We start from the raw sequence: 11307 nt of genomic DNA, 5'->3' as shown, positions 1-11307 counted from the left end.
GAGTTTACAGAGTGGCTTAAAGTCATGACAGAGACTGCTGCCTTTGAAAACATGATTGCCAGGGTGAATGAGGTTCCAAATAAAAATAGTCAAATATGGCAAATGTTTATGGCTCATATTAGAGGGGCAACGTCTTAGAAGGGGTACAGGAAGAGGGGCTGGTGGACAGTATGTGTGTATGTTTGTGTTTATGTACATGCTGCGTGTGTGTGTGTGTGTGTGTATACATATGTATAAGAATTGTGGGGGTGCTGGGGGGAGGTCTTTGCGGCTGCCTTTTTAAGTTGTTGGTTGTTTTGTTTTTGGTTTTTGTTTTCTTTATTTGTTTTTCTTGTTTGTTTGTTCGTTCATTTTGTCTTTTCCTTTTCTTAACTGACTGGAAATATGTTAAAACCAATAAAAACTTAAATGACAAAAAAAAAGAAAGAAACTGTGCTGATTGTATAGACCAGCAACCTGCGGCTCCAAAGCCACATGTGGCTCTTTGGCCCCTCTGCAGTGGCTCCCTCTGACTTCAAAAAAGTTCTATGGAAATTAAGTGTTTTTTAATTTTTTTAAGATTTTAATTTTCAATCACCGCTGCTGTTGGCTGAAAGTGATTCTTAAATTAACCACAACAGCTGATCTTGAGTCTCCGTAGCTGAGCTAGCGACGAATTCTGAATCCAAAAAAAGGGAAAAATTGAGAATTTAATGGTGTGTTTACAGGTGTGTTTGCTTCCACCACTGACACTGCAAAATTAAAAAACCTAATAATCATGGAGGCCCATTGCAGAGTGACCACGTTGTGTTAAAACATATTCATAAATGGGGCATCAGTGGCTTAGTGGATAGAGCAGGCGCCCCATATACAAGGCTCTTGCCGCAGCGGCCCGAGTCCAGCCCATGGCCCTTTGCTGCATGTCACTCCCTCTTTCTCTCCCCCTTTCACACTCACCTGTCCTGAGGCTAAAATGCCAAGAAAAATATCTTTAAAAAAAACATTTTAATAAAGGCTCACTGAGACTAAGTAGGCTGTGTTACCTTCATTATAAGGCTCAAATATGTTTGTGCGGCTCCAGGCATTTTATTTTTATTTTTGGTTTGGACAAAAATGGCTCCTTTGATAGTTCAGTTTACCTGCCCCTGACCTAGCAGTACACTCAGCTTATTAACTACCACCACACCACTGAACACAAGGACAGACACAAGTAAAAAGAAAATAATATGGCATATGCAAAGCTAGAATAAAAATACAAGTAGAAAATAGAAACTATACAAGAGCAATTAAAGTTAAAGGTTAAAGTGACAGTGGAGGGATAAACAGCAGCAGAGTCAGCGAGGTGAAATGTATATAAGCTTAAGTCATGATACTCAGTGTTCGTCTGTGTTAATATAGAAATATAATAAATCTAATAGTATAAAATATACTATCTATACTTTTGCCACAGTACCAGCACTTTGACTTCAGCTGTGCACGGGCATTTTTCTATTTCTAATAATATAATATATAGGTTAACATGTCTTTTGATATTGCCATGTGTCTAGGTTTGTCTCAGGTTTGAATGTTTCCTCATAAATAACTTCCAGTGAATAAGGTTAAGGAGGTGTCCTTCAAAATTATTCATAAATATCACCCTGCCAATCACTACATGCAGGGAAATTGGTGTTCTTTCTGAAGGATAAACAAAATCAACAAACAATACAGTAGGACACTTGATATCTGCATGTCTTATAATATCTTTGTGCAGTGTGGTTTCCCCCTGGCTCTCTGTTATTGGTGTGTTTGCATAGTTTAACTGTTTACTGAGTCATTTTACACTCTGTTGTCTGAATAAAGAATGTGAAGAGGACTGAATGACTTTATTTCGAACCAAAATAAAAACATAAAAACATTATAACAAACAAACAAGACACAGATTATAGTGTCCAACAAGGAGCAGGTCGAAGTAAAACGTATATGTCCCGTTTATGTTCATACATTTCTTTTTTAAACTCATTTATTATTTCAACAAATTCCCAAATTTATTTACAACTGATACACAACTATCCCCAGTTTGTTTATCACCCAGGTAGATAAATAAATAATAAACATAAAAAATAAATAATATTTTGTGGGTGTTAATTGTTGTTCGGGATAAATAAAGTTCTACTGAATTTAATTATTATTATTGTTATAATACTTTTTGGTAGCATCTCTGTCAGCCTGCTGTTTCCCTTATAAGGTAAAGGGGGCGGGCCCGGTTGTGACGTAGCGGGGTCAAAGGTAATTTTGTACGTCGGCGTGGTGGTTTGGCGCCAGCAATTTCGCGGGGCAAGAGGAGCACAAGAGAAGAAGGAAGCTAAAATAGTGACGACAAAGAGCTGGAGACAGACACCAGTAAGAGAACTGGGCTGTGGTGTTGTACTGGTTTGAATGGTGTGTGTGTGTCGCTGCTGCTTCCTGCGCTTCGTCCTCAACTCCGAGGTGAGCCGTCACTCTGTGTGTGTGTGTGTGTCGAAAGTGTAAATATTTGTTCGCTAGCTTTGTTTATTTTGTGACTGGTGTGTGTAAATAACTCGGGCAGGTGCACCGGGAGGTGAGCCGGTGTCACCCTGGTGTCACCTCGCTGTCTCCCCGCTGTTAGCGCACTTTTTCCCGCAGGAAACTTTCCCAGCTCCAGACCCGAACACGTTAGCATGCTAGCTAACTTTAAGCTAGTTACCGTTAGCAGGCTGCTGGCTAGTGCTGCCCGACAAGATGCGTTCACTGACTCGGTCCCTGAGTAGTTACACATGTGAAATCATGCTGTGGTGATGAAGCTGTGTTGTTTACACCTGGACACACCTGATGGGCCTGGTTTGGTTTCTCTGTGTGTGCGAGAGGAAGCTGCTAACTGGGACTGATGGCCTGTGTGTCCACACACACACACACACACACACACACACACACACACACACACACACACACACACACACACATATCAGTAACCTTTTGTCTTCATGTGTCTCATGTTTGCAGCTCTGGATACAGTGGAGGGTGAAGGCTGCTCCACATAAATCTCTCTGAGGTGAGCTATGGCATGCTGTCTGTCTGTCTGTCTGTCTGTCTGCTAAGTCATCATCTGGGTGGTGTTTATGAGGAGCTGATGTAAACCACTGATCAGTCTGAGCAGGCACAATGAGCAAACACAGGCCACACACTTTATTATTCACAGATATGTCAGGTTTAACAACGGAGGCCTGAACTATGACGCAGGATTTGAAGTTAGGCGCTAACTTCAGGGTTAACTCAGGGTTTTCAGTATTACAAAGCTGGTTCCCTTTTTAATCAGGATAAATCACTGTGTTAACTGATGCTGAACAGTTAACTTAAGAGTACCTGATCACAGCCTGTCAACACCGTGACATCTGTCCAATCAGATCACTGAAGAAAAAAGTATCCTTAGTGTTGTCATGGTACCAAAATTGGGACCCACGGTACGATACCAGTAAAAGTATCATGGTTCTGAGTAGTATCACGATACCACAGCGAAAATGAGGCAGATGTGCCTTTTGTCATTTATAAAAAGATAAATCACTTTTCTATAATACATCAATGATATTTCAATGGAATAAATTACTTATTGACTTATTCATACTTCAAAAACAGCATCAATAAGTGATTAACATAGGGGGGATCAAAATAAAATAAATAAATGAAATAAGAATCAACCAGCCACCCTCCTCCCCTGACAAGTAAAGAACAGTCCCTTCATAAGTAAAGAACAGTCCCTAAAGTGCGGTGAGGTTTGTGGACCGTTACCTGCCACAAAGAGAGAAATGTGAACGACTCGTTTCTCCTCTGACACGCCACATACCTGTGTGCCGCCATGGCTGGGCTGTCCAGGTACTACTGGGCAGTCATGACGCCAACGAAAGAGGAAATTATTGGACCTGGAGCTAGACTTCTCGGTCACCGGTAAACCGCGTTATCTTGCGGTGGCCATAGTGCTCTACCGTATTCCTGTCTGTGACCCCCGTTCAACCCACAACCGGCAGGATTCGCCTTGAAGTGTTTTCATTTGGTTTAATGCAGTCATCTTACATGCTGATCGCTGAGCCTCTCGTTAATGTTAATCTCTGGGTGATGGCGCCAGTCAGTATTCACAGTATACGTCATCTTCGCCTCACAGATGGAATTATTTAGACATTAAATTAAATTAAATTAAATTTGTGAAGATGAATTAGTACAAGTTAACTTTAGCTCGTTCGCGTGCCACACTGACCTCGCAGTTGACTTCCACCTCTTTTGTTCCGCCAACATCATGTTACAAACAAACATTTACATAATCGATTATCGACATTTGTGATACGGCATCGATTCACGAGGACCCACTGTACCTCTGAGCCGCAGCTGCCCCAGAAGCTGGAATCCGGAAATGTTGCTGCTTTTCCTACCACAAAATTACACACAGATTATCAGATGAGTTGGCTCTTTGGTTCTGTGTTTCTTGACCTTGATCGCACTCGTCCTGCTCTTTCTCCCCTTTGTCCAGCATGTCTTCTGTCCTCCCTTCTCCTGACTCCGTTCTGTGTGTCTCTTTCTTAAAGCCTCGAGGACGTGAGTAATAATGATGGCGACCGCAGAGCCTTCAAGCAGCTCCAGCTTCCTTCCTCTGCTAGAGTCTCTGGAGGACAACGCTGCTGGACAGCCCGAGCAGACAGACGCCTACCTCACCATCGCAAAGTACGTTAACCGTCCTTGTCTTTGACCGTCCTCTGAACATGTCCGAGTCCCTGTTAGAGTATGAGTCAGATAATACTTTGCTTTTCCTCTCCAGTCGGCTCAGTGGAGAAGAGGGCCGACAGTTTCTCCCTGCAGTTGAAAAGCACTTTCCTCGTCTGGGTAAAGTCATCTTGGTGAGTCGTTTAGACATCGTTAACACGTGTGACATATTCACATTAAAGCTCTGGATGTCTGTGACACATAACTCTGTTCTCGTCTCCTGTTTTTCATTCCCAGGCTCACATCACCAGTCCGAACGCAGAGCTGAGCCAAGCTGCTCTGCAAGCTTTAGGATTCTGTGTGTATCATTCTCACGTCGTCTCTGGAGTGCCTGGTGCGTTCATCTACATATATTTGACATTATTAATTTCAGATGTGATTTTATCGTGTAGGAACAAGGTTGATTCTGTTTTCATTTGTTTTCCAGAAACGTTTGCAGCAGAAATCCTCTCAGCACTTTGCTCCCTGGTGGTGAAGTCGACAGATAAGAACACATGCACTAGAGCATTATGGGTCATCTCCAAACAGAACTTTCCTCCAGAGGTGGTCGGCAAAAAGGTGAGTGTCAGCAGAGGGTTCACCCTCCAGTTATCTTAGGGTCAGTTTGACCTGCGAGGAAAGGCATTGCATAGTGAACCCTGGTCATCGGTCAGCCCTGGCACAGAGTGCGGGTGAGAGGCTGCAGGATGATAATGAATTAAACCAAAACGCTAAAAAGTACAGATTAAAAAACGGACAACATCAGAGTTCATCAATACTGCGGCCTTTTACAATTTAGCCTCGGGGCTCGTTTAATACTGGGTTCTGTACCCATCCCTCGGCAGTGGTGGTGGGTTTTTTAGGGGTGAAAGATGTCACATTGCTGCTGTAGTATGATTCATGTTGCTTCACACACCCAGGTGCCGTCCATACTGGGAACACTGGAGAGTGTGTGGAGCAGAGAGGACATCCAGTCTGTGGTGATGGAGCATGAAGCCTTGAACGTTATCATCAGGTAAAAGAACACTTGGTCATGTTATAAATGTATGATAGATACATGTGGACATTTTGGGCTCTGATGGTTTTTTGTGACTTTGTGAATTACAGGACTGTTCACACTGTATGACACTTAATAGTAGAGAAGGACTTTGTGTATGTTGTGACGTCCTTGCTGACGTGCTGACTGTGATCTGAGTCGGTTGTGATGTTTCCTGGTATTTTCAGGATGCTGGAGCAGGTCCCGGCCCAGATGGGCGATGGAGCGCTGCGGTGGGCGAAGCTCATCATCCCGTTGGTGGTCCACTCTGCCTCCAAGGTGCGTCTACGAGCCGCAGCAGCCATGGAGATGGGCATGCCTCTGCTGCTGGAGAAACAGATGGAGGTGGCTGCTATCATGGAGCCAATGATGTCCTCGGTGAGTGTGTGTGTGTCAGTAACAGCAGTGATTGTCTTATTTGTATCATTGCTGAATGATAATTGAAGGTGCGATCAACACATTGCAAAAGAAAAAACATTTTATTTCCACCCACCATCAGGGTCTGAAATTATCTCCCACCAAGCACCTGATGTGGTAGATTTGCTGTGTGGTGAGGCGGCTGTCTGCCACACCTGCAGATTTATGTTAGTACCAGAACGGTCATGTTAAAAAAAAAAAAAAACTATACTGAACGTCTTTATCGCAGTTTGGTGTCATTTACGGTTGCACTGCTTTGTCATGTGTTGGAGATTGACACTCACACAGGAAGTGACCTCATGGTGCGTTCACATGCACCTCATAAACTTGGTAAACTCTACTCACATGGATATAAAGGTTGTTAAATAGTTTATATTTTTTCTATTTGTTGAAATACGAACATCTGCCGTTACTCTTTTGTTTTTTCACTACACCATTTTTAATAATTAGATGCAAAAATCACAACAATATGGCGGACATTTTAAATAAGCAGATCTTTAAAAACTAGTTTATATGGCGTTTATGAGTGATTTACGAGAACTTGCCATATTTACCAGTTTTCCTGTACTTTGAATTTTCTCTTTTCTCTTCGATTTACGAACAGTTCAGACCTGTTGGAGGATTTGCAACTAGGTTTGCTGTTGTACAAAATAAAAGTTTATCACTCATGGATTGCATCAGTGTAGAGATTTTGAGTTTAAAAATGATAAAGGATGCATGAATATTCAGCATGCATGATTTACTCGCACCATCAGTCTTCTTCTCATTGAACACCTGCAGAGAGGAAAAGGAAACGAGCACTTTAAGTAACTCTGACGATCCTTCGTTTGTCTTCACAGAAACTGATCCCAGAGCTGCAGAAGCTTTTCATGTCCAAGAATGAAACCAACGTCCTGAAGCTCTGGCCTTTATTTGTGAAACTGCTCGGGAAGGTAAAGTGTAAACGTGTGCATGTTCAGTCTCTGAAATAATAGCAGATGAACGTTTGACTAAAGAACTAATCAGTCGTGAATTTGTAGTAAGGCCGACAGAGGCAGTTTTTAAAAAAAAAAAAAAAAGTCTGTTCCAGATTCAGAGTCACACATGACGTCTTCAGATGTCTTTATTTATCCAATCAATAGAGCAAAGTCTTACTCCTTCCAGTATGCAGAGAAGAGAAGAAGAGACTAAAAATCTGTGTTTGAGATGAACTAAAGGTCTGACAGTTCTCAGACAGATATTTTCAGTCACATCAAAGTGATTTAAAAATGTATTTCCTGCCCAGTTGCTGCACAGAGGAGGCCCCTTCATCAACTCTCTGCTGCATCTGGAGGAACTCGGTTTCCGCAGCTCCTCCCCGACCATCAAGAAGATCGCCTTCATCGCCTGGAAGAGCCTCATAGATAACTTTGCCCTCAACCCAGGTGAGGCCTCCACTCTCTGCTCCCAGTTTGTTTCCCTCAGACTTTATGTCTATGTCTCATAGCTGAATTTTTATTCTCTTGTCAACCTCTGAAGACATCCTATGCAGCGCCAAACGTATGAAGCTCCTGATGCAGCCGCTCACATCCATCAACGTCAGGACGGAGGTCCTGCTGCTCACCAAGGTGGAGGTCTGGTGGTACCTGGTGGTCCAACTGGGGCCCAACCTGTCCCCCAACTTTGACCAGGTTAGATGCTTTAATTATTAGCCAGTTTGCATCAGCAAAACCAAGACATAGATCTCACATCATGTTCATTATCTGTAGGAATGATTAAAAATATGATGGAGTTATTAAATGTGTGTTCAGGCTTATTATACACATACAGAGTTTGAGTAGTATGAAGGGACGACTGGATCAATACGTGAAATTAATCAATATTGTTTTTGCTTCATTTCCTCTTTGTTCAAAATCCCTGAGTCTTGCGTTTGTGAAAGGTCTGTCTGAACCATTATAATTCTGCATCAAGTGAAAAAACGTTCTGGGTTGTTTGTAATTCTTTAAACAAATCACAGTTGTCTTTGGCAGTGCAGAGCCAAGAATGCAGCGACGGTGCTCTTTAGGGTCAGTAACCATTCACATGGGGTGCCTTGAAATCAGTACTAGTTCTCAGTGGTACCTTTTTTTCAGTCAGCTTCCTGATTTGGGGCACTTGCGCCTGCTGTCTGAAGTTGAACCCAGCGGCTTTGCAGCTCTGTTGTCGGCCCATGGGACACGTTGTGGCACCTCCACCTCTTGTCTAAACCCAGTGTTCCCACCTAGTTGCGCTCTCAGGTCCCAGAGTTTTGCACTGATGGATTTAATGTGATGAAGTACTCGACTATGACTAGTGCCACTGCAAAATAGTGTCAGGAGGGAACTTTTTTTTTGTTGGGTCAGGGACATTTGACCTGTTGAGTTAGTACTGACTGTGATGTACTGCAGAGTGAAACATATTTGTCTCTCTGCAGGTTTCTGTTCCTCTGCTCCAGTGCACCATCGGCTCCGACGCCTCATCAGTCCCGAGCACCCCCTCCAGAGCGGGCGCTCAGAATGGTGCTGCCACACCCAGCACACCCAAGACTGGTACGTTTATACATCCACCTCCCTCCACCCAGACACATCACTCCCCTGCAGCATATGACACACTCGATCATCTTGAAGGAAACTGTAACGTGTTGGTTTTTTGTCCTCCTGTTACAGCCACTCCAGGCTTCAACAGCACCGCCAGTTCGTCTCGGTTGAGCCTGAACTCCAGCGTCCAGGTCCCCACCTCCTTCCCCTCCATCCAGCTGCTGGGCCTGGAGATGCTGCTTCACTATTTCCTGGGACCAGAGGTCATCGCCGCAGCAGCAAAGAACAAACTCGTCCTGAGTCTTGGTGAGAGTCAGAGCTGCACAGCGCCAGCTCATACATGATGCTGTAACAGCCATGTGCACTGACTTGCTCTGTTTCCCATATGAGCCAGACTCTCTTTTTTCTTCCCAGAGCCCCTGAACCACCTGCTCCTCTCTGGTGCGCCCTCTTTCACTAAACACGCTGCTGTGCTGACGTCCAGTATCAGAGATGGATTCATCAACGTCGGCAAAGACGCATCAGGTAAACGTCACGGTTTTACTGGACGGAGCTGATTGAATTTCTAGTTTTCTAAACAGTTAATGGAATATCCTCTCTTCCTCCTCCTGTCAGTGTTTGGCAGAACGTTAGTCATTGTTGCTCGAGTTGATTGAAGCCAATGTCATTGCCAAGAGCTCCACATAAACTGTAGGAGGCCGTTGTTACGTAAATGCTCAAGAATTCACAAATATGGAAACAGCTGTTCTTGACAATTATTGACTGAGTCGTAGAAGAAATGAAAAAATATCATTAGTGGGCTGATTGAAGAGAATCAGTAAGTGGGTTTTACGTGCACATTTATCAAACCAAACCAGGCCAGCCAATGACTGTTAAAAAGTTTGCACGACAAAGACATCAGGCAGGGAAAGTATGAGGGATGAGGGGAGATCAGTGCTCGTAGCACCTTGTCGTGTCCAAACCAGTTGTGTTCAAAGTCTGACTGCAACTGAAACGTCAAAGTATGTTAGTTTCTGTAAAAGACTTCTTTTCATCACTGATGATATGCAAGCCTTGTTCAAACATGTGGGTACTGACTGCTGATCACGTGTCTGTAAATCAGGTTATCTCAGTGTGTGCTCTCAGATTTCCTGCTTTTACATCTTTAACCTAAAACCTGCCGTCCTGAGTGCATGAAAACTAACGGTTCAAACTCTTCTTCTCCGACAGATTCTCTTCTGGCCCTCACTTGGACGAATCTTGTCCGGTTTGTCAACTTAACAATAGAGTCTGGTGAGTACTTGAATCTTAAGTCATCTTGATCACACATGATATGAGGAGCACAGCCAAAGGAATGCAAATCCATGTTACGCACGTGATCCATGTTTATATCAAATATTCAGTCAAACAGTCGGAGCTTTTCTGCTCTCCAGTCCGGTCACTAACATGCACAGTTGTGGTTACATTTTTATAAGCAGCTGTTGTAGCATCAGACTCCTCGTTTAAGTTTGCACACACTGTTTGGAAAATGTTTGTCGTTAGAAAAGCTGCTGCTCTCTGGGCTGATTTTCTTTGTCAGCATTTTGTACTTGAGTCGTAACACAAAAGCGATCTGTGAATGAGCGACCTCTGCCAGTTTACTGAGTTTATAAAGATGGTTTGAGAATGTGCTGTAGTGCCACAAGTCCTTATTTAGAATTGATTAGATGCTAAAACCTTTCTCATTTGTCTTGTTTATTGTTGTGCCTTGTCAGGGCTCGAAATGCCACATGCAAAGTAGTGAACGTAAAATTTGAGCTGTGGACACGATTCTCTGAGAAACCCTTCAGATGTTCCTTTGACTGTTTAAAGTTTCACTGTACATTACTGTAGTTTTGTTTGGATCTGGACACAGCTTTTGCAGAACTGCAGATAAAGAAGGACAAATAACACAAAATGGTGCAGTACAAAAAAAAAGTCAGTGCATGTAATTCTAAGAAGATAATCTTTGATTACTTGCAAATTCCAGCGATGAAATGAAGGGACAAACAGGACAATGGCTCCACTGCTTTATGTTTTAATCGATAATGATCTCAGCTGTTATTGTGGCTGCTGCTCAGCAGTGTGGGGATCTTAAAGTTGTGGTTCCCGCCTCGTAGCTCCACATAGAGCACTCTGATTGGGTCTGGGATCTGTCATTTGAGAGGAGGACCAGTGAGACCTCGTCCTCGTCTCCTGCCCGACCCACTCACACTGTCACATCAGTTTAAGTCAGAGCGGTCGGATCCTCGTGGTCTGGACTGCTGTGAAGAGACAAACACACTGAGGGGTCCGTCCCCGATGATGACTCTCTTCTATTACATTAACATTTCATTCTCTCAGTATAAAAGAGGAGGAATGTGTTTGCATTTGTATTTCTCTGTATTGATTAGTTTAATCTGTCAGTAGGCAGTAAGAAGGACCGTCAGGGTGGTGAAGTGCTGACGCTGATGCTTCAGGCTCTGCAGAGCATCGTCACCTCAGAAGCTCTGCCTGCAGACAAAGTCCTGGTAAGACTGAGATCAGAAACCTTCAAGTCTGCCTCATCTTTCATGTCCCTGACTCACTGTATACACTCACTCAGTAAGTACAGAAACAAAAGAAATGAAAAGCAGTACACAAACCCCCCCCCCCCCCCCC

General features: G+C 43.4%; 1 protein-coding gene across 5 annotated transcripts in view; it reads left to right on the top strand.

The window, feature by feature from the left end:
* Window positions 1-2244: 2244 nt before the first annotated feature.
* The window catches only part of rif1 (replication timing regulatory factor 1), a 25915-nt gene continuing 16852 nt past the window's right edge, over window positions 2245-11307 (top strand). For 3 of the 5 annotated variants that reach the window (XM_050049421.1, XM_050049420.1, XM_050049417.1), the window contains exons 1-16: window positions 2251-2445; window positions 2980-3028; window positions 4551-4686; window positions 4781-4859; window positions 4963-5059; window positions 5153-5283; window positions 5625-5719; window positions 5929-6118; window positions 6997-7089; window positions 7422-7560; window positions 7655-7806; window positions 8568-8682; window positions 8800-8976; window positions 9085-9195; window positions 9880-9942; window positions 11074-11177. In XM_050049421.1, the coding sequence (XP_049905378.1) occupies window positions 4571-4686; window positions 4781-4859; window positions 4963-5059; window positions 5153-5283; window positions 5625-5719; window positions 5929-6118; window positions 6997-7089; window positions 7422-7560; window positions 7655-7806; window positions 8568-8682; window positions 8800-8976; window positions 9085-9195; window positions 9880-9942; window positions 11074-11177 (1662 nt within the window). In that variant the 5' untranslated portion in view covers window positions 2251-2445; window positions 2980-3028; window positions 4551-4570. Of the gene's footprint in view, window positions 2446-2979; window positions 3029-4550; window positions 4687-4780; window positions 4860-4962; window positions 5060-5152; window positions 5284-5624; window positions 5720-5928; window positions 6119-6996; window positions 7090-7421; window positions 7561-7654; window positions 7807-8567; window positions 8683-8799; window positions 8977-9084; window positions 9196-9879; window positions 9943-11073; window positions 11178-11307 lie in introns of all 5 variants that reach the window. The other 2 variants (XM_050049418.1, XM_050049419.1) reach the window with 2 other exon arrangements.

This window comes from Epinephelus moara, chromosome 7, assembly GCF_006386435.1.
Source record: "Epinephelus moara isolate mb chromosome 7, YSFRI_EMoa_1.0, whole genome shotgun sequence".
NCBI lineage: Eukaryota > Metazoa > Chordata > Actinopteri > Perciformes > Serranidae > Epinephelus > Epinephelus moara.
This window is presented reverse-complemented; position numbering and strand designations above follow the sequence as displayed.